This window comes from Phyllostomus hastatus, unplaced genomic scaffold (genome assembly GCF_019186645.2).
Source record: "Phyllostomus hastatus isolate PE091 unplaced genomic scaffold, TTU_PhHast_1.1 phas_scaffold_46, whole genome shotgun sequence".
NCBI classification, from domain to species: domain Eukaryota; kingdom Metazoa; phylum Chordata; class Mammalia; order Chiroptera; family Phyllostomidae; genus Phyllostomus; species Phyllostomus hastatus.
In genome coordinates, this window is record NW_025334032.1 from 43,353,202 (window position 1) to 43,376,756 (window position 23,555).

At 47.0% G+C, this 23,555-nt stretch overlaps 1 protein-coding gene across 3 annotated transcripts in view; it reads left to right on the top strand.

Moving 5' to 3' along the window:
- The window catches only part of GPM6A (glycoprotein M6A), a 184,969-nt gene that overhangs the window by 87,033 nt on the left and 74,381 nt on the right, over window positions 1-23,555 (top strand). The window contains exon 2 of one of the 3 annotated variants that reach the window (XM_045821708.1): window positions 5,776-5,985. The exons of 1 other annotated variant lie outside the window; for it this stretch is intronic. In XM_045821708.1, the coding sequence (XP_045677664.1) occupies window positions 5,949-5,985 (37 nt within the window). In that variant the 5' untranslated portion in view covers window positions 5,776-5,948. Of the gene's footprint in view, window positions 1-5,416; window positions 5,986-23,555 lie in introns of those variants that run through there. One more of the 3 variants, XM_045821707.1, reaches the window with a different exon arrangement.

Here is a 23,555-nt window from a genome sequence, read left to right on the forward strand (position 1 = left end):
ATAGGATGTCACACACAGAGCACACACATGGTGAGCATGGCCGCCTTTAACTCTACAGGTCAGCTGAGATCAGACTGCGGTGTTTATTTAGCACAACCTCATCGAAGTTTTGAGGCTCAACAACAATAAAAGGCAGCTAAACCCTTACCAACTCACCGTGAATATTACTGACCCCCCTGCTACCCCCGCTCCGTTCTCATTCTCATTTCCCATTCGTTCATTCCTCTGTCTCTCGCCACCTTTCCTCCCTCCTGCCCTCCCTCTTCTTGCCCCAAACCAATGGTGTTCAATCTATGGATTTGCCTCCAAAAAACAGGCATCCACTTCCTGCAGGGCCAACCGCAGCCATGCCCCGACCCTGGCCTTGGACTGACCTCCAGGGCTCAGGTCATGGCAAGTAGAAGTTAGTAAGTTAGTCTCCAGTGTTTAAATGAATACGTTTTACTTAAAACAGGGGCCACCCGTATCCAGCCCAACCTCAATCTACCTTGTTCACGGTTTCTGCCTTTAGCTTTGTAGTCGCGTTGTAACCCCCAAGACAGACGGCTGGTTTTATTTACTGATTTTATTGACTGCATCAAGGGCGCATCCTGGTAATTGTTCTGAAATGTGGTCATTGAAGTCTCTACGTGCAAAAAGGGGAAACTGCTAAAAACAATCCACGAGGAACTCTACAGATGACGTAGTAATTTAAAACACTTTTTCACTTGGCGTCCGCCCTATACAGTCCACTTGGCTGTTTCACCTCTTGTGAAAGCTCTACCCTCTTTGTGTTGGGGCAGAGCTGCACTCGCCGCCCTGCTCTCTGGTCCAGAATGGCCACCGTATTTTCTGGTCTAAAATGATCTTTCGACTTGATGCTCCCCCGCCTTGACATGGTTACGCTTTATTACTGAAATGCATTACGTCCACTTTCAATTTAATTCAGATGGGCCACCGTGCTGGTGGGGGGCATCGTGAATCGGGGAGAGAGGCTGTGAACCCCTGAGTAGTTGCCTGCGGTCAGATGAGAAGGATCTGCAGATCACCCAAGATGCTCTCTGGGACTGTAAGAGTAGGCTTCCGTGTCTTTGCTCCCCCCGTGAATGGACGTGCAACAGAATGCATAAGCACAGCAGATCAGCGTGCTTATCACAAAGCCGAGAAGCCGTGGGTCTTATTTCTCCTCATCACGTCTCTGTGCGCCGTGTTGTGTAATCAGCTCTTTCAGAAGATTGTCTCTGTCATCTGTGCCTGTGTGAACACTCAAAGCGAGACTTAAATGCAGCATTTCAAACCTCAGAACTTCTGACCGGCTGCAGCTTTGCCTGGCATGTGTCTCCTCCCTCCCCTTCTCCCCCCACCTCCCTCTCTTCTTATTTATTTATCTTTATAGTCTTGTCACTTCTAATATGCAATGTGGTATGTAAAGTTAGGCTTCACTGAGATTTCTAAATAGTTAAACTTTAGGACAAATGAATGGAGGAAAAATAAATTCATCCTTCAACCGAGGCAGAAGCTGTGTCCATCATCTTTAAGGTGACTTTATTCAGAAATGAAGACAGGCTAACACGAACCACCTCATGGCTGTGTTAAGTACTGAATGAGTTATCTTTGTGTGTGTGTGTGTGTGTGGAGGGAGAGGGGGGAGTGTAGAAATAGACCAAAATTCAAATCCCAATTCCTTCATTCACCAGCTATGCCTCCTGGAGAAAGTGGCTCAGCCTTTGAAAGTCAGATCAACCTATGCCTTTTAGAAAAGCAAGACAACTTCCCCAGCTGTCAGAACGGAAGAGCAGGTTGGCTGTCCTCGAGTAGACAGACTCATCTGGCACCTGTGCTCTTGGGTCCTTACTAGTTGCTGCATGTCCCGCAGAATTGCGATTTCTGACTTGTGCTGTAAACATCCTGATGGCAGGTATGCATCCCTCTGGCCTATGCATGTAAAAATGCCCAATAAAGATTTGTACAATAAAAATTAAAGACAATAAGGGTGGCGGTACTTAGGTCCAGCAAGACTTGGAAAGGCCGTGCTCATTCTGAGAACGGGCTGCAGCACACCATTATACAACTCCAGAGAATGCCGCGCTGGTGCTACTTTTATCATCAAAACGATGCAAGTGTGTGTGGAGATTTTCATTTTCTTTGGGAAGATTTTATGGAAGTCCATTCCTTGACCTAGAGCTTAAGCCAGCAGTAAAAAGGGTTCTTTTTTCTTTGTCGAAATGTGGGGAGAAACCAACTAAGGCATTTTGTTCTTCAGAGAGTGTTGGGTCTGTGTCCAACACCTTTGAGGAAACAAGAGCAGTTTCTGAACAGTGCTCGTGTGTGTCTGTCCTGTGTTCCATTTACTCGGTTCATACAATCGTGTTTCCACGGGTCCCTTTTTCTGGGTCTGCCCCAAGGACCTCAGCCATTGCTCTCCCCTTCCTGGCATCTGATGCTGTATCTGTGATCATCAAGGGGCTATGTGATCTGTCGCTCTGATTTCCTGTCCGTATTTGAAATGTATCACTAAGATGACTAATTATATGTCATAGGAATAGGTAGATATTTTCTTGATGTATATAATAAAATGTTTATAAAGATAAGATGAAGCATTAAAGGAAGAGCCAACCCCAAGTTAAGATGAGTTAGGAAAAACCAGAAGGACTTACAATGGGTTTAGGCGTAGTGACTAATGTGTCTCCTCGCTAACGCAGGGAAACAGGGACAGAGATTGTAAATGTTTCTTGGACAGTGTTTGAAAGGGAAATTGAGATGAACATTTACTATCATATTTTTATTCTTTTAAAGATTTTATTTATTTATTTTTAGAGAGAGGGGAAAAGAGGGAGAAAGAGAGGGAGAGAAACATCAGTGTGTAGTTGCCTTTCACAACCTCTCCCACCCCCTCCCCGCTGACTGGGGACCTGGCACGTGCCCTGACTGGGAATTGAACTGGCAACCCTTTGGTTCCCAGGCCGGCACTCAGTCCACTGAGCCACACCAGCCGGGGCGTATTAACATATTTTTAAACTACCTATTGAACTCATCATATTTTTAAAGCAAATGACTAAAAACACAGAGGAGGAAAACACAAAGTGATATAATGAAAAGATAGTAGATGAGGCATCTTGTCATCTCAATTGGGGTCTTAAAGGAGAGCTATAAGAAAAGCATGGTCATTTCTTAAGGTTCATAAAGTACATTTTAGAATTCACAGTTAGTCTGCAGTAATGACAACCACTTTTCTTTTCTCACTAGTTTTCAGATATTAGGTTATTCAAACTATTTTTAGTTGAAGTCAGGTCAAGACTTCAGAAAACAATTCTAAAACCAACAATCAGCCCCAGCACCTCAACTGCCCTCACACGGGGAGAGGAAATGGGCATCCGTGCTGCACGGGGACAGAGTTTGCCTCTGGGAGGATGGGAAGTTCTGGAGACGAGGGAGGGGATGGCCACAGAGCAGCGCGGACGTCCTCCATGCCACAGGGCTGTGCACTTGGGCGTGGTCAACACGGCACATTCTGCGTTGCGTGCATCTCCCCACGGTCACGGAACTAACATCCGCTCTGACGGGGGGTCGCCATCGGAAGCTGCGCGTGCACGTTGCTCTGTGCAAGTCCGTCACACTGGGGTCTGAGGCGGTTCTTGTCTATTTAAAAAAAATCAATATACATTGTTCTTGTCTTATGTTGGTCACAATTTTTGGGGGGGTGAGGAAAAGTCCATTTTAGGCCAACAGGTGATCACTCTTGGAATTTGTTGCTCCGCTTCAGAGTGTCCAGACAGGAAAGAGGTCACAGTTACTTTTGCATTTATCTTGCCCCAGGAGAAGTGTCCCTTTCCCTTTCGTTTCCGTTCCCCCTTCCCCGTCCTGTGCGAGAAGACCGCGGTAGCCTGAGTCTGATGGCCGAAGCTGGTAAAGCCGCTGGTGACGGACAGCAGGCAGGAGTGGCCGCCACGGTCAGAGCTTCAGATGGGCACCCCCGCCGTGGCCCTAGGACTCACCTGGTCCTTGACGAGCCCCCGCTCTGAGTTTCTCCACGTCTCAGTTTTCCAACACAAAATGGGGCCAAGTAACACTTTCTCTATGTTTTCTAATAGATGGGTTAACGCATGCAGACATGGTTTGTGGATGGTAAATCGCTCTCAGAATTTAGAGTGGCATTATTTATCCTTCCTTTCGTGGCTTGTTTCACTGATGGCTTCTGTGGCGTCAAATGAATGGAACCTACTCACGCGTAGGGGCACCCCTGCGGTTTGGGGGGAGGCCAGGTCCGCCCAGCCCGGGGTCCGAGGATGCTGCAGGCTGTGTGTTCGCTGTTTGATTTCTCCGCGGCTCCTTCTCTCCACCCCTGCCCTGAGCAAGCAGACTCTCCCTGACCCTGGAACATGGATTCGGACACGTGCCGAAGACATAGGTTTCAGGTGCAAGTTACCTGTGGGCTCAGAGCATTTGACGAGAGAAAATGCATGCAAATGATTATACAACTAAGAAGGCTAAACATTCTCCTATGAGAAATCATGAGAAAGGAGTAGGTTGTGCACGAATTCCCTTTCTTCTAAATAGCTGTTTTTGTAATGACTGAGGGGGTAGAGTGTAACATGCCACTGGCCCACTGTTTAAAGTGCACGCAGAATGTATTCTGTAACGCAAGAAGCATGTACTGTAGATCGGTGGGGTGTGAATCAGTGCTGATTGAAGGTAAGGGCTACAGCTGGGTGTTTGGGAGTATACATGCTGCTTAGAGGTGGAGGCAGAGACAGGATCTTTCTTCCTTCAGAGTCTAGGAAGGGCTTATTCCCCCTTGAAAGGGACACTGTTTATTTCCTTGCTGCACCTTTTGTGTGGCGCTGAGCCTCTGGGGTTGTGCCCTGTCACTCGGAGGCTGAAGCACAGATGCTAATTTCTCGCCAGACTGCAGCGCGGGGATCTGCATTCCAAATCAGACTGCAGACGCCCCTTATAAATTGCTCAGCCTGTTGTTCCTTATCTAGAATCTCTTCCTTCTCATTCCCCAGTAATGACCCTTGAAACAATTCCCTTTCAAGAGATTCCCTTTTAAAATCAGCAGTTTTGGTGGTCTACAATTGGAACAATACATTACAAAGACATCAATCGCTTCTTTTATTTAATGTTGGTGTTTTCCCCTCCCCTTCAAGCGTCTCATGGCTTCTGAAGAAAAAAAAAATAATTACTTAAAACATATCTTTCAGGCTTAAAGGTTTATACTTCTTCTCTTGAAAACCATATACTTCTGTATCTTTTTAAACCCGAAAGGTGTGCGCTTACAGGTCCGCTCTGAATAATAACCTTTCCCAGATTAAACCCTGAGGTGGTATCGTGCGTGCTTTTTCTGGCACTTCTAAATCAAATTAACTAGACCCTTTGAGGAGAAGAAAGGAGAACGCACTCGGCAAGGTGTCTGACTGGGTGAGCAGCCACTCCCGCCGCACAGGGAAGGGACAGGCGTCTGGGCTTTCCCACTCGGGCGGCGAGGGGGGAGTTCTGGGGTGGTGGTCTGCTTCCTGTTGGAGAACACCCCTCCATCTGCCCCCAGCCCAGCCTCTTTCCAATTCAGAGCCCAGATTTCCATACAAACCTCGATTTCTTCTCCTCACTTGAAATGCAAAGCCAGGCTTATGAATCATAGAGCGCCCGCTCCTGGGATTCAGACCAGATTTCCCCCCAAAATTCTCAGCCTGTCTGCTTGAATACCTGCTTCCAGTGCTACACAATGGGCAGCTTTGAGGAGAAAAATTGATAATCTTCACGGAAGAGTAATTTGAATGAAATTGCACTTGACAGCCTGTCTCCGAGCAAACGGGAGGCGCGAGGGATCCTCCGCGCAGCTCCGAGGACTTGCCCCGGCCGCCAGGGCTGCCGGAGCCTCCCGGGGGCCGAAAATCACCAGGCTCTCCGGCGTCTGCCCGAGCTCTTGATTAACCCCGGGGACCGGAGCCTGCCGAAGAAAGGTAGCCATGGAGGAGAACATGGAAGAGGGGCAGACACAGAAAGGTACCGTGCTGGCGGGGGGGTTTGTGTGTGTGGCTCAGTCACTGCTGTGCAGCCCGCCTGTGTGCCCTGGGCACTGGGCAGCGGGGCTGACCAGCCCGGCGCCCTGGGAGGGCATGTTCTGTCCCCCCTTCGCCGGTGTGCTTCCCTTGCAGGGGGTCTGGCAGCAATGTGGTGGCAGTTTGCAAATCGTTGGTGTCGATGATACGAGCGCTGCAGTATTGTCTCAGACCCGTCCTTAGACCAGCCTTTGTTAAGCTTTATTTATTGCATGCGTCCACGCTGGTCGGCTGGGTCCAGGGACCCCGGGTGGGAGAGCGCGACGCAGTATCTGGGGCCCCTCGGAGCTGAAAATGCGATGATGTAACCGGCACCCATACCTTGGAGAGGGCATCTCGCAGAACAAAGACCAGGAGTTTATTTATTACGTTTTGGCTGGGGCACCTTTTGAAAACAGTCTTTTTTTTTTCCTTTCTTTTGGGCACGAATGCAGTTTGCACCCAGAGGGGGCAGAGGTTCGCCGGGGTTCAGTGCGCACTGATGTCAGGCGTTCCCCCCTCCGGGAGCCCACTGTCCCCGGCTTCCGAGTGGCGCGGCCGAGGGCATTCTCCGATGCATGTCTAAGCTGTGTAGGTGGATCTGTCTATTTAAATTAGCATGAAATTGTCATTTTGTAGGTTAAAAATGGCCAAATATTGGCCATTTCAAGTGATTCGAGCACCCTGGAATTTTTTGCGTGGCCGGCGCTGGCTTCGAGGGGCTGTTGCCCTCTCACGCCAGCGCCAGCAGCCTCCTCTCCCCGTCTGCTCTCGGGCTTACGTAATGTCCCCGAAAAACGCGCCCTGGCCCCAGGAGGCAACAGCGGCGCGGGCCGCGCTGCAGGAGGGCAATGCTCAAGAGCAGTGTTGGAAAGAGTCAGCTGTCACCTCTGATTTCGAGGGCATAGGGTGCATTGTTTTAGAAAACGCCACACGTCACACAATGAAATAGGTAGTTTGGAAGCATAGTATAGTTATTTTTTTTTTCATTGTTCTGAGCCATCCAGCTTTGCTGGGTCTCTGTTAACACACACACTTGCACACACATATGCATACACACATGTAATCAGAGCCTGTGACAATAAATATGTGAAGGTTTTACATAAGCAGGAGAGGAAGGTAATGAATAAACCCATGTCTCATTTTTAGTCATTAGCATACTTGTTAATGATAATCTGTAGTGGAAGCAAAATAATCTAGAGGTTTCGTATGATCTACTTGTTAAATTTAAAAAAAACCTCAACTACCTTTTTCTGTGAGCAAATAGCTTCAGTGTTCACCAGCGATTTGAAGTGGCAAATTTTCAGGGTAATTTCCATCCTTAAAAGGCATCCCCACTGACTGTTTCACTTTAGGAATAACATATTGTAATATATTCTTTTATAGCACGTAATGAGAGTGCTTTTTGGCTGGAGAACTTCTTTAAGGAAAGATAAACTGACAATTTCAAATAGAGAAATGATATTCGCTTCACTGCACAGAATCTTGAGCTAAATCATGGACTGTGGTAACAGGTTGGCCGTGTCTCACCGAGCCAGCCTTGGTGGGCGCAGGAATGAAGAGCAATGATGTCATTAGTTGCGATGTTTTTCTCGGGGAACATGGAAACCCTTCCTCCGCGGGGTGGGGGGGCAGTGGCGAGCCGGGGAGGGTCTGTCGCAGTGGGTCCTTGCATCACCGAGATGTTGCACACTCACACCGGGGACAGCAGGGGGGAGCGGTCTTTTAAAAATGGACAGAAAAGTTGCGTAATGGCCTGAAGTACATAAAGATATATAGCTAAAATACCTATGATGGAGCTTTTATTTCACAATGGAGAAAAAGATGACTTCATTCTCTTCCGTCCTATTTTCTATTCCTCCGGCTATGCCTGTGACGCCTTTCCTGTGTAATTTGTTGTTAGAAAGTTGTGCTTGAATATTAATGCTTTCCCTGCGTGTGGGGGGTGGGCGATGTGCAATTTGTTGGGGTCTGAGCTGGAGGAGCCCCTTGACAAGTGGGAGGGACCCTCAGAGGCTGCTCAAGAGTTCGGGTGGACGGGTTTGAAGACCCATCTGCCTGGAAGGAAAGCAGCACCGTGCCTGAGCGCGTCGCCTGTTGTTCTTAAGCTGCACAGGTTTTTCTTAAAGAATGATCCAGATGCCACGCATCCCTCCTCTGTTCGAAAGACGCTTTCCTCTCCTTTTCACAATGGAAACCTGTGCTTCCCTGTTGCACACCAGAAGGCTGTGAATTCGTGTCAGCATTTGCCCATGTCACCTTTGAAATTCAACTCGAATATGGAGAGGAAGCTGGTAGTTTCATAAGCACACTTAGAAATAATATAGTTGATGCTGAAGGACTTTAAGGGCTCTTTCATGAGAAATATATGTTTATTCATAATGAGATCTCCCTGCCCCGCTGAACCTGTGAAAGGCAACTGATAGCAGCCACATCGCTCCCCCTAATGTCACTCCGGGTGTCCAGCTGAGGGGGAAGATCATTTAAAAGTGTGGTGACGTCAGCAGCCACTCTGCCCAGCGAGCCGAGGCCGTGGTGTGACCCTGTGACACGGACCTGGGCTCATGAGCCCGCTTCTCCAGTCACATCTGCCACCCTCCCGAGGTGGAGGGAGTCTGGCTTTAAGACACATGTGTTTTTGGCAAAACATGCCCTCTAAGTGAAAGCCAATGGCTGAGTCTTGTGCTCAACCAAAGCAACAGTGTCCTGGTGTGGGGGACAAGAGAAAAAGAGAAAGAAACGCAGCTGTTCTGAGTCCGGCCCTTACGTATGGCCGCGATAAACCTAGCACCACCATCATCGAAAACTGAGATACACAGTCACCAAATCATGGCAACAAGGGCTTCAGATACCCTAGAGGGGTTGAGCCAAGTGCATGGAGAGATTTCTACAAAGATTTAAAAGGCGTGCATGCAAGGCATGCACCTGCGTGTGCCACTCTGGGCCCACTCCTACGGGTATGCATGCAAGGCACACACCTGCATGTACCACTCTGGACCCTCTCCCACGGGAGAGGATGAACACGCTTCCAGGGTGTCTGCTCGTGGGCGGATGAGTGACGGCATATTCGGGCGGCCAGGGAGGTGGGTGGCAGTTGAGGCAATCTCCATGAAAGTGTCCCTGAATTATGGGAGGGCACACAGGTAGGCTGGTGAATCCATCATTGGGAGCAGAGGTAAATTTGTAAAGAGATACAAAAGGAAAATAGCCATGGGCGGGAAGTGCTGGCAGGTTGGAGTCTCCACTAGCGGGCCCGGCTGTTTCATCACCCGGCCAGAAACCGCATTGAAACGAGCCCCAAAACTTGCTGTTGCGAATGGAAATGTCTGCTCCTCTTGGAAGGGGACGGCCACGGGGTTTCTCCTCAGGCTTCTCTAGTGGGATGGGCCAGCAGCACAGGGGTTTCTGTTTTCACTTTCTCACACTGACTTCTCCTCCGCACGGTCCCCAGGAGCACCCATCCTCCGCGACTTCCAGGGTGGGTCGCTAGAGGGAGCAGGTGGGCCAAGTTGGCGTGCACAGGGCCCCGCTTCTCCCAGCACTCCTCGTGGCCACCCCCCCCACCCCCCGGCCACCACTGAGCCCTAGACCTGCACCACGAGCTGGGTGTGCGGTCAGCCCACCCTCAACTGCTCACAGCCTGCAGGGGTGTGCAGGTGGGAGGACATTCGGTCTCGGGGCCTGTCTACCTCGCAGTTGACAGCACTGAGCGATTGTATTTGAATGTCTTCTTCACAGTTCACACTTATATACTTTATATGCATCCTTTATGTATTTATTTTACATTGTACGTTGCACATTTATAGACACATCCTATATTTATGGGCTGACCGAAAGTCTCTTTGAAAAATTTTTGACTCCAGTTATTTTTGCCTCAAGAGAGGACTTTGGCGCCCAGCCCTTCCTCCACCGACATGGTCCCTGAAGAAGAGACACCAGCACACCGGGTGGAGAGGGGGCGGCTCTGGCTCTCTGGCGCCAGGCGATACCGGGCGACCTAAACCGTCCAGTGACTCCAGCACCAGGCGGTGGCCTTGTGGCTTTACATAAATTCACTCATTGACTCCTCACAATGGCAGTGAGTGGTACTGATAGCAAGGAAGATAAAAATCAACTAGATGCATTAACTTGGCCAAAACTGCAAGGGAACCAGTAGTCGAGGCCAGGTGCTCGGCAATCAGACGGAGAACAGGGCCTGACTTTTGGCCGCACCCGCGCTTCCCTGGCCAGCACCCATGGCCCACCCGCCACCCTCTTTCCGGGGGCACTGCCCCACCACACACATCCTCTGTCTGCACTGAGCATCCGAACAAACTGTAACTGGCGGCTGTGTCCTCCGTCACCCGCCCTGCCTTGTCGGCCAGATGTGGCCAGCTTGACCAATGGCGGCCAATCCCTCAGTGTGCCTGGTATGGATGACCTGTCGATCCTGACTCCAGAAAGATGAGCTGGGTCCATGGGACCCCTGCCCCAGAACTGGGGAAGACGGCCCTTCATAGCCTTGACAGTCTCCTTGTCCCTCCATAGATGTCTTTAGTGACTGTCCTACTGGACCCAAGGTAATCGGAATGAATCTTTACTCATTGCCATCAACAGGCCTCCAGGGAAAGACCTCTCATGTCCAGATTCTTTCAGCTTCACGTGAAGAACTTTCCCACAAGTTTAACCTGTGAAGTGGCAGCTGAACCACGTGTGCACTTAGTGTGAACTTCAGTCTCAGCTGGTCACTACTCTTGACACATCCTGTGATTCCCGAACGTGAATAATTAGTTTACCCTAAAGCCACTACTTACCAGTAAGTAAGTATGGACAGTAAAACATGTTATCTTGAGAAGCATTACAAAGAAATCAAAGAACCACCATGAGTCAAAGTGTCTGCTTTATGAACAGAATTAGAAACTGCAATAGTATGCTGTGGAAATCCATAGACCGAGAAAATAACAACAACATCAAAAACCTTTGAACAATCACTGAAATGGGAGAATTAGCCTCATTTTGCTTCTCGGCTGTTGGCTACTTGCAGACCTGTGAAAAAGGGAGCTTGTCTTGTTTGTCTAGTTCCAAGTGGACAAATTTTACCCCAATAAATATCATCAGCTGCCATTTCAGCATTTGGGTAACAAAGCTGGGAAAATCAGAGATTCAGATTTTATAAAGCATTTAGGGGAAATTGGTCCTGTGATTTCACAGCTGTGCTTACACTAGCATTTAATGCTGAAGTCTAAGACAGTTAACTTCATGTTGTCATCCAGTGTAGTTCTAAGGCACCTGTCAGTGAGGAAAATAAGGTGTATTTCCCCCAAAACTTAATAGAAATACCCAGAACTTTTGCATTGCTCTGGTTATTATGGCCTCTGTGGTTTAGATATGATTTAGAATGTCATCACCTTATATTTTCATTGGGTCTGTTGCTAATTATGTCTTATATAACTTTGGTGCTATTCATTGCAGAAATCTGAAATGCTTCATACACATGTTCTACCATCTTGTTAGGATAAAGGATGCATGTGCTTTTTCTTTGTTAAACACTGACATTAAAATGAATGCATACACCTTTTAGAATGAGAACCCCTTGAATTGGAAGTTATCGCAAACATGTAAGGAGACTAAGTGAGAAAGCAGTTCAGTGCTTTAGACTGAGATACTAATGCAGAATGTGCTCAGAGTGATGACTGCAAGATGGTTCATAGACATTAACTATTTTTTAATTAACCCAAAAAGCAGCGATACGTATGGGATTCATAAGATGCTGGGAATGACGTCTAGTGTGGCAACTTGGGCCTCCATCTTCCTCTACACTCACACGCCCCCGCCCTGACGATGCAAAACGTTGGAAAGTTTGCTTTTTCATAGGCCGAGGGCGGACTGCCTGGCTACCTTTCAGAATCCTCTTGGATGGCGTCCATGGTAGCAGGTGGCGCAGCCCTGGATTAGCTGACATTATAAAAATAATCCATGTTTTCCCATGTGTTCTCTCCTCCCCTGGTGACCACGGTCTCGGATAGTCTTAATCTGAAAGAAACTTCCTTCTTTGTCTGTGAAAACAAAAAGGGAGAAAAACAGGAGATAGCTGGTTTGCTTCTCTTAAAGTGTGAGTGGGAAATTTAACTTGGGCCGCAAATGACACCAGTAGTTTACGGCGCTCTGTTTACCAAGCTACAGTCGGAGAAAATCCGAGACCGGGAGAAAGGAAGGTGGCTGACCAGTGAGGTGTATTCAGATACATCAGCAGCATCGGGACATCACTGCTGGGTATGACCAGAATAATCCCCAAATAAAGACAGACATTTTGACATATAGTGTAAGTGGCTTAATAGTGTTGGACTGAGATTTCTGTAACATGAGAAATAGTCATCTTTTAGTGCACCTACCTCTGCGAGGGAGCGATGTGACGTAACCCTTCCCAGAGAATCATGCCAGGAACGCAGACCGTATTGTCCCCGGTGCCTCCTGCTGCGGAACGTGCTTGCTTTTTCTCTGCTCTCAAGTGACAGTGAAGCAATTAAATTTGGGGGCTAATTATTATTTTACACTAATTAACAATAGAAATTTCAATGTTTTGGCAAGTAATTTCTCTGTTATTTTAATGCAATTTATTTTCTCCACCACAAGGGTTCTTTGAATAAGTGAATTAGCTATTCTTTCTTAATAAAATAAAATCTGGAAGAAAAGCTTTATAGTTGTGCATATTTTTATTGTTATTTGATGAGGAAAAGTTCTGGTAAGTAATTCAAATAAGAAATAGTACTTGATCAAATCCCATTTCTCAGACTTAGCTCTTTTTTTTCCAATTTCTGAGACACCTCTCCACATCACCTTTCTTCCATTACTGGACATTGGTTTTCATTTTTAATATTCTGTACCACACCAGGACTGCACTTCAGCTTAGTGATTGCCCATCTGAACCATAGCCAGCTGCCTTTACTAACATAAATTATTTTTCATGAAAAATAAGTTAATACAGGGTGGGGCAAAAGCAGGCTTACAGTTGTTTGTATGGAAACTAATGCAATAATTAATAAATAACAAAGAATAAACTGAGTCTTTTATACTCACAACTATAAGCCTACTTTTGACAAACCCTTTATAATAGCTAATATTTAAAAATCCAAGCACCATCCTAAGCACTTTATATTGCATATCTGGTGTCATATAATAGGTCAATATTAGTCAATATTGATTATAGTTTTCTAATACATTGCAAAAGTTATTTAATTTTATGGATACACTATTTAGTCAGTGACTATTTAGTAGTGCAAATCTGTGGGCAGCTAGAGATACAGGCTTTCCTTGAGGTAGAGTCAGAATTGAAAATTAAAGAGTGCTTAAAGGTTAATCACTCTTTTGAATTGTTGTGACAGTTATTTTTTTAAATGCTTGTTTAGCATTTAATTCATAGCACTTCTTATTGTTTAGTTGTTCGTGTATTTGTTATGCCCCTTGTCCCTTTTGAAGGTGTAAATTCCTACAGGTAAGGATTTTATCTTTTGCTCTCGGACCTAACCTGCCAAGTGCCCTAAATACAGTTTTGTCTGATGGCGATGATGCTGGAGACGGAGAGGATGGTGATGATGGGACTGGGGGAGAGGAAGGAAAAGAGGAGGAAGAGGAAGACGACAAGGATGAGGTCCCCACACAGGCTAGAGGACAGATGGAAAACTGTTTTTCAAATAAAGACAGGACTTACAGAGCAGCCAACCCAGCTTGGACAAAGGCCGCCATTACTCCATTCTACATCATTAGATTTGACTTTAAAATATTTTTTTTTATTTTGACCTGAAATACATTCAGTAGTTTGATAGCAACCTTCAGGAATATGAGTAGATTTTTGTTTTTATTATTAAAGTGCCCTCATACTTTTCACGTGACAATTCTAGCAATTGAATGAAATACATTGACCTATCAAGTTCAGCGGATGGTTCCTGGAACTTACAAAATTATAGCTCTTGACAGTTTACAAGGTCCCGATGAAGAAATGATGAAAAAGTGGTAGATTCTCAGTTTGCGACACTGGCCTCACCATGTTCAGCAGGAAGTGCTGTTCAGAGACAACACAACTGCAGGAGAAATAACAGTTTAAAATTATTGATAATTCAGTAAGATGAGGCCTGTCGGGGGCTCTACCTCGCCAGCCAGCCTCCAAGGTCACACAGTCAAAGACCAGCGAGTCAGTGAGAAACACATGTCCTTTTGCCCTTCCTCATGCTGCCGGTGTCCACGCCGTCGTCAGAGGACAGGCCTTGCCGACGGCCTGTGCTGTGTGCAGGGCACGGGCCGAAATCAGGGGCGCAGCCCGGCCTGGTCAGTGGTGTGTGAGGGGGTCACCGCGCACCCCCCTGCAGGTCGCTGCACTCATTTTTTTGTGTACTAATTATCAGTTTACACTCGGGGTCAATATGTGATACCATGATTTGGTGAAATCGAGAGTGAGTTCTTCCTGAACATCTAAAATAATGTCATGTTTTATACGCCAATGATGTGGCCAAGCCAAAACCTAAGCCTTGAGAAAACATCGTTTTACCAACCTGCTCGTTGGTTAGTTTTGAAATTTATTGCAACACCAGATGAAAATGTAACCGTCATAGACGGGGCAAACGCATTGCCGACATTGGTCTCTATGCCACGCAAGAGTGAGCGGAGCTACTAAGACATGACGAGGATGGTTCTTCCGTAACGGCGTTTGTTCACAACATCTGTGCATCCGGTGTGGCTGCTGTTTCTCCATGAATATTAAAAATACTTGCCCCTTGATTCTGGTAAATTGGAAGGGAAGTTTGCATCATGAAACTCTCCGACCGCCACTCAAGTAGTACTTTATCTGCTTTCTGATTCACAACGATGCAAAAGCAACATCGTTATTTCCAAGTAGATGTTGCAGAGGTCCCTTCAGGCAGCCAGATCCCCCCATCTCTGTTCCGCTGAGCACTGTGTAACTTTTAAAACATGAAAACACAGAATGCGTGTTTCACCTAATGCGTGCTGTGACGAAGGGTCAGGCCCGCTGGCTGCTCTGTTCCATCTGTATCGGGTTCCTGACGTATCTCCCCCATGTGCTGACATGTGTCCATTCGCTTCAGCCTTTGGGTATTAAAAGCAAATTTTTTAAATGTCTACTACACGATTGTGACTTATTTTACTGTATTAGAGATGTACTGAGTTGAACTGTGTCAAATTTCTAGTATTAGAGCACCATCATCTATAAAAATGGCACTTTAATATATTTATACTACCTGTGTACTACATTTAGGAAAATGTCTAATGTGTGCATTATTCCCATATAGACAATAGAGAGATAATATAGGATACAACATCTTAAGATTTGCATATTTTATTTACCTGGAGTACAGTAAGCTTATCAAGCACTATTTCTCCCAAATCTTTGTGAACTAATTAATTTGTTGTTATTTTCCATTTTGACAAAATTTGGCAAAATGTTTGGAGACTTTGTTGTTTGGTGTATATATATATATATATACACACACACATATATAAAGACAAAGGTGACACATTTTACTTTTGTTGTTGAGGGACATGTTAGGTGCTTGGGGGCCTGTTAAAGGCAGAACTGGGTTAGAGTCCGTGGCTCCCTCTGTTGTCTCAGTAAGTAGCAGGCCCTTTCAGTGAGAGGGTGGAGTATCTGCTTTGTTTTCCTGTGGATGAACTGTCACTCCGAAAATCCTTCCCACGCACGTGCCACGACCCGATGGCGTCTCATCTCCCACAGGCTCACAATGCCATTCCTTCACGAGTGGGTTTTTATTTTTTATCATCTGAGATAAGTGCACAAGGCTGTTTGTGGCTCTGGAGGGACCAAGAATTCCATTCCATTTCAATGTTTCGTGGAAACCGGACATTAACTTCAATTGTCACGATCTCTGGGGCTCTTCTGAAGTTTATCGTGCCGGAAACGGCAGCCTTCATCGACAGGGTCTTACGGTCTGTATTTTGGAAAGACGATGAAGCGGTGATCCGGGTTTCAGAGCGGATATTCCCGCAGGACAGCCCAGGGGGACAGTGGTGTGCCCTTCATTTCATGGAGACACACTGTTGACCTGTGAATTTTTAAGTGTGGGTGTGAAAAAAGTGGGAATGGATGAGAGAGTATGGGGGGTGCCTGATCTTGCTGTAGGATGCCCTGCCTTGTTCCGGACCAGTTTGGGCCCAGAGGGTGGAGAATCTCATTCTAGTTTAGGCGACTGACATTCGGTACAACTGACACAACATTCACATTATGGAAAATGGACTTACACATGGTTAGTGTACATCGATTCAGTCACACAATGTATTTCTCTAACCCCAGATTTTGGTACCTGTATAATTTTATTTCTGTTATATTTTGTAGATACATTTTAGCTATTTATGTTTCCACTGTATAAATCCCAATGAGATTACTCTTTAATCTCTGTGACAATATTTAGTCATCCACCACAAGTCACACAGCTATTGGAATGATTTAATGACTGCCTGACCACTTAGAAATCCATGTAGTTAAAAAAATGTGCCCTCAAGCTCTTATTATTTGAAATAATTTTTTAAAAGATTTTATTTATTTATTTTTTAGAGAGGGAAGGGAGGGAGAAAGAGAGAGAGAGAAAAACATCAATGTGCGGTTGCTGGAGGCCATGGCCTGAAACCCAGTTATGTGCCCTGACTGGGAATCGAACCTGTGACACTTTTTTTAAATGCTACTTTTTTAAGCTTTTATTTATTTATTTTTAGAGAGGGAAGGGAGGGAGAAAGAGAGAGAGAGAGAGAGAAACATCAATGTGCGGTTGCTGGGGACCGTGACCTGCAACCCAGGCATGTGCCCTGACTGGGAATCAAACCTGCGACACTCTGGTTCACAGCCCGCGCTCAATCCACTGAGCTACGCCAGCCAGGGCCGAATTTTTTTTTAATTTTAAAAAAGTTTATTATCTAAAATTCATCTCCCTTGACAGACTAGAACGCATGAAGACCCTGAAAATATATTTGGATCATACCCTTCTATAGGGTTTTGAATTAGTTTTTTGACTCGGGGCTCTTTGTGTATGACCCTGTGTCGTGTTTTTAGGGTTACTTTCAACAGAGTCTTCAGAGTGTCTGCCGTGCCTCGGCCTCTCCCTCACGACAGCACTGGCCTGTGCACTTGGGACTGTGCTGCCATCTCCCTGCCCTGCAAGCTTTTACCTTGGTGCACTGATGTTTGGTGCTTTACCATAACTTGAGATTGTAACACTGTTTTCCGTGGATTCTCAGATTCGAGGAACTTTCTGGCAGCAGACAGGGAGTGGGGGTCAGGGCAGTCAGCTGTGTCTGTTGTTGGGGGGGTCGATGCTGCTGTCCGAACGTGAGGGTGGTTCAGCCTCAGAAAGGAAAGCGACCGACACGCGTTCTGGCAGCACAGAAACGGTGCGTGTTTGAGAAGCGCGCCGCTGCTCGTGGGCGTCTAGGAGGAGCTGGCCGAGGCTCCGGGGGCCACGTGGGCTGAGCCCAGGCCCCCTGGCACGGGAAGGCGCCGAGTGGAACTGTTCGGGGGGCACGGGTGGGAGAGAATAATGTTGCTTCCCATTTTCCAAAATGAAAAAGAAGGAGGAAAAAAGGGGATGTTACTATGCGCCAGGCCACTGAAATCTTTGAACTCTGTGCTTGTAACTTGCCTCTAGCAAGGATTTCCAATTTCTTTCCATTTCTTTTATGTGAAATACAGCTGGGGATTTGCCAGACAAAAAAAAATTGAATACCTCTTTTGGAGTAGTATAGAAAATGCATTTTATATTTCCCTTGGTAAAATTGTATCCTGAGGAAATCCCGAGGAAACTGCTAAGGAGAAAATGTGGGTCACAAAGAAAACATAATCCCTCCATTGCCCCTGGGCGCCACCCTGGCTCTGATAAAGAGTTGACTGGGGTGGGAAGAGATGAATCGAAATGACGCATTTGAGAAGAAGCAGAAACCAAATTTAGCTGCCGCCGCCAATAAAAGAGTTCATACGCTCTGCCTCTGCCCCTTCCAGAAGTAATTGCAGAGAGCTTCTGTGGCGTTTGTGTATTTTTGGTGAGGCGGCGCTTGCTGAGTTTGCGAGGACGACGACAAAAACCCACCGCGTGGCTTCTTGTCGACCCCGAGCCGTGTTCCCCAGGTTTTCTCCGTCCCGCACCAACTCCTCTGTTCGCTCTTCAGATGCTGCCACAAATGCCATAAACAGATTTGTATTCCCCTTAAAATAAGGGAACTGGACACTGTTCAGACACTGACTTTACAGGTAATCTTCATGTCAAGTGAAGATTAAACAACTGCGCTTCCTTAACAATCATTAGAGGATACAACAGCAAGCAATCTTTATGAGAGGCGAGGTGGTGATTTTGCCTTGAACTGCTAGAAATGAATACCACCTAAGGGAAGACGGATTATTAACCGTACTTTGGAGTGGAGGTACTATTGTGTGTCTTTGGGGTTCATGCTTCTTTACGAAGTCTGCAGGTGTGTGGCAGCATCACAGTCAAGTAGGGCAGTTCTCAAACTTTCGGTTGGTTACTGGAGTATCACCCACCTGGGGGTGTGTTAGACCCTAGACTGCTGCCGCTCCTCACCCTCCCCCCGCCTTGAGTTTCTGGTTCCCTAAGTCAGGAGCGGGGCCCAGGACCTGCATGTCAAGCGCTGTCCCAGGAGGCGCGATCGTTGTTAATCCTGGGGTCACGCAAGGACAACCGCAGGTCTGGTTGGTTATTGCCACTGGGTAAGCTCGTGGTGACTTTCCCAACTCCGACTTATCATTTAGATGCCAAAATAAAGATTGTGAATTTGAAATCCCAAAGCTTGAGTAGAAAACATAGTCAGAGAAGGCAGCCATTTAACAGGAGAACTTTCTGGATAAGGACTCAAAAACTTTGCTTTTGAAAATCAAAAGGGGTTTTGAAGTCCGTGGCCATGTGCATCAGCTCTTGGTGACTTCAAAACGTTTTTGTGAGTGTATAATGTCGCCCCTCGGCATACAGGGTGGGTTGGTCCCCGGACTCCCCCGAGGATCCCCAAATCTGTGGATGTTCAAGTCTCTTACAGGAAACGGCACGGTATTTACATGTATCCTATGCACACCCTCCTGCACACGCTACATCATCTCCAGGTTACTTATACTTCCTAACACAACGTACCTTCTGAGTGAGTAGTTGTTATGCTGTATCGTTTAGGGAATTATGACAAGAAATAAAAGTCTGTGGATGTTCAGCACCGACGCAGTGGTGGACCAAGTCCATGGTGTCAGCGACAATGTAACAGTTTTTCCTCAGCTGTATTTGATTGGCTGTTGGTTGAATATGCAGATGCAGGACTGTGGATATAGAGGGCCAACTCTGCTGTCTTTCATCTGGATTATTCAGTGGAGATCGATTTTGTAACCATGGGATGAAGCCAGGAAGTTCATTGAGACAGGAAACTTCTGGAAAGTTTCTGAAAATGCCGACACATGTAACAAAACAGTTTTCATGTGTTCAGTGTACCCAGGAGCCCCACTGTGTGGGGGAGGGTGCAAACCCTGGCTGCATGCCCCCTGGCCGACCATGAAACATTGCGCCCATTAACAGCATTCTTAGTTGCGTAAACATCAGAAAGAAACTGTAAGTCAGAGCTCATGGCAAATCCAATGAAAACCAGCTCTAGGTGGAGTGAAAGAGTGGGTTATCAACATTGTGAGTAAGGTTGAGAGGCATCCTTTGGTCACAAATAAGACAAATATAATGAAAGTAAAACATGCGACTCTTGAGGTCCCAATTAGTACCATGTGTGATAGAGTTATTTGTTTTGGGGTTTGTTTGAGAGGTTTTTTTTTTTTTTGGCATTCCTTGTTAAAACATACATATCTTATGGAGAAGAAATAAAATAACTGGCCTTTTTTCACACATTGCTATGGAGCATGATATCAAATTAGCAAATTTTTCTAGAGAAGGGGACCCTTAAGAATCCAAGGTCATTGTCTACTGTGAAAAATGAAAAGAGGCGTAACACCCACAAGACACAGTTCAGGACTTCGTAGAAATCTCTAGTGCTTGTTTTGAATCAGAGTAGCTGTTCAGCATGCTCCGGGGAAGGAAGTGCCTCTGGGGACTTGTTAGGGTTCATTCGCTCGGAGACAGACAAGCCAGCAGCTCCCGTGGACCACGGGAGGCCTGTCTTCCCATCGGCACTTTCCTCGGGGTCACCCCTCCCTGCCTCTCCCAGACCCCCCGGGTAGGTGTCCCTGCTGCGGGCCGTCTTCGTGGAGGAAACACACCTGCGAGGTTTGTTTCTGGGGCAAATGGCTCATCGTGTAGCTTCTACCCATTCATAATGAAAAGCCCTAAATTGCCAGGGAAGGGGGTGGGAGTAGCCAGAACCATTCCAACATGGATTTGGGTCAAGACTTGCCTCGTACTGGCCATGTTAGAGGTCGGACAGCTTCTGGTCAGGAGACACAATTTTATCCTCCATAAAAGAGGGAAAATAATATCTACATGTTGGGATTGATATGCTATTTAAAAAATTACGTTTATAAATCTAATGCCCATCCTTGTAAACTTCAGGTGACTGAAATCTTTTTCAGCCCTTTAGAACATACTGCCATTTTCAGTCATGATATCGTGCTCTTCTCCAAGCTCAAAGCCATCTCAAACATTCGAAGTTTTTGTGATTGTACGTAGGCAGCTGTTTCGGAATGACCGTGTGCCGGACGCTCTTCTGCGTGTCACTGAACACGGCAGACTGGGTTGGGGAGCTTTGGGTGTGGCAGTGGAGACTGACCACCACGAAGACAGCATCTGCACATACACAGATGAATACAGAAATGTCAGTGGCGGGCCCACTGGAGACACACAGTGATGTGTCAGAAAGGGACAGGACCGAGCAGCCGGGTCACCGGCCTTGGCCGCAGTCTCCCCTGAACGCCAGCCCTGGGGAGCGGGTCCGCGTGGCGCTGCTGGAGCTGACTCACACGCAGCCCTGGTGGTTGGTGCGCCTCCGTTTCTCAGCACGCAGGCCTCTCCGGTGGCCCAACGGCAGGCTCACCTGAGCGAAGGACCTACGAGAGACTAGGGAAGGGCATCCTAGGTGGAAGGCACGGACGGTGCTTTTACAACGCAGCCCTGGAAACAACACTTCATCACTCCTGCCACATTCTACTCGCTAGAGGCAAGTCAGTGAACCCGCCCTTTCCCGAGTGGAGGAGATTTCAGAAAGGCTGTGGGCAGGGGTCCCTGAGCACCACCCAGGAGGCCGGCCCCCGCAGAGACCCCTGGGCACCTCCGATGCGGCGTCCAAGTGGAATCTGTCACCTGGCTGGGGAATCTGCCCTTGTTCTTGACTTCCAACACCTCTGTCACCGTTTGTGCATGTCTTGTCCGAACCTGGAAGCCGAGGGGGCCATTGCTAGTGCCTCCCGCGTTTTCATCCGCGTCTAATTGGTGGCCATATGCTTCCACCTCAGCAGTGCCTCCTGATCTGGCTTCTCCTCTTCGTCCGACTTTGAACCGACTCTTGCCTCAAGCTATGGCAATTGTCTTTACTCTGCGTCTCTTCATCCAACCTCTACTCCCTTTCATCAGAGATATTTTTCTCGAGCTAAATGAATTCATGAATTCTGACGCCTGAAGGCTTTCATTGTTTTCGCCCCCGGAAGGCTAAATCCATCATTCTCACTTGGGCTGGCCAGACCCTCTCCCGCTTGGGCAGAACAAGCTCTCCTGCCCGGTTTCCAACGTTGCACCCCACAGCACTGAGGTCCTCCCCCGCTCCCCGCGGCGTGCCCTTTTCCGATGTGCACCGGCCCGTCCCCACTCCCTTCCCGATCCTCTCTCTTACCTGCTCGTCGCACTTGCCATTCGGACCGCAGAGCGCCGGTGACTCCCCAGGGGAGAGCTTCCCTAGACTCACGGGCGCCATCAGCCGCGCAGGTCAGGGTCCCGCGCGCGGAGCTATCCATTCCTTTAACTCGTTTTTTTCCTCCTAGACTTTCCTTCCAGGAAAAAAATTCAGGGATGATCCATTTTGAATTCAAAGTACTGGGGACAACGGTGTAACACTTGGTAATAACTACTGAGTGAATAAATGAGCCCTCATTTAAGTTCCTGTGTATAGTTGCATAGTATTTTTAAAAGGAAGATATTCAAACTCTAAAAGTTCAAGGACTGGCTACGTTCAAGATGAATGTTTGATTTTAGTTCCTCTCAGGGTCTTCAATTATGTGAATCTAACAACAAGATAACACTATATGCTAAGTACTGTTTCAAGTGCTTTACATTTATTAATTTACCCAGTCGTGACCACAGATTTATCTGTTAGGTACTTCCATGGTTCTCTCTTTACAGATAAGGAAACTAGGACAGGGGATTTCCAATAATTTTCCCAAGGCCTCTCTAACTCCAGAAAGAGAGTGATTTCTAAAGATGTAATCAAATCAAAATAACCTAAATTGAATAAGGCAAAAAAAAAAAGCAAAGACTAAAAGATGAAAGATTAATTATGATAAATGGATAAAAACTTGATAGGATCAGAGTTTACATAATCATCAAAAAGGATCTTCAGGTTTTTTTCCTATTAAACCCCTGATATTGGAACACCGGGAGGACTCGAGCATCTCAGCCGAGGGTACGGAGGAGAGCGCGCGCTGCCGCGGACAGCAAGGAGCGCCTCCCGCGGAGCTGCCGGGCGCTGTGAGTGGACAGGGGAGTGCTTTCCGACGCACAGCGGGCTCCCGCACACGCCACGGGTTCTGACTTGGAGCAAGCCCGGACAGGCCGCGGCGTCAAGGCATCAGTCTGGTTAAAAGATGGGCTTCTCACAAAGATGCTAATGTATGGAAGTGTTTGGGAGGTCAGCTGGGACCACATGTCAGTGTTGAGGAAGAGTGTCAAAACCACAAACTATCTGGAAAGTAGTTTGGCCTTGTGGAAGTGTGTGTTGGGGAGGGGATGTGTAGGGGGGTAAATAGGAATGTTCCTATTTTGTGGTGAGTAGTTCTGTGCATGTTACACCAGGGCCCCATTTTAATGTGATATAATATAAGCACTCTCCGTCGGCTGTGAGAAAATTGTTGCTCTTCTTCCTCACCTGGATTAAGATGATTGCAATCAATTCCTGAGTTCAATTTTAAACATGCCAAGTTAGTTTTTTGTCAGTTAGTCTTCCTTTACGTATAAGAGCAGTTACAACAGCACATCTAAGAGCTTTACAAACTCATGTGGAATAAACAAGTGGGCGCCTGATCCGTGGCTGCCAGCAACTCGTTGGCTGGGCGACAGATGGCAGGTCGCTTCGCCCCCACGGCCTCACTGTCCCTATTTTCAGTGTCGCAGGAGCGCACTGGAGTCCCCTGTCTGTGCTCCTGCAAACTCCAGACGTGCCCTTCCAGGCTGGTATCTGCAGTAGTGATGTGAGAACATTATGGAATTCTTGTAACTCTCCTGGAACGAGAATGTTTTTAATATTCATACATTTTATTTTTTAATACAATCGACTTAATTTTTAAATAAAATAAGCCCAGCTGTCGTTTGATGGTATTTATAAAATAAACTCCTGCCCCGACTG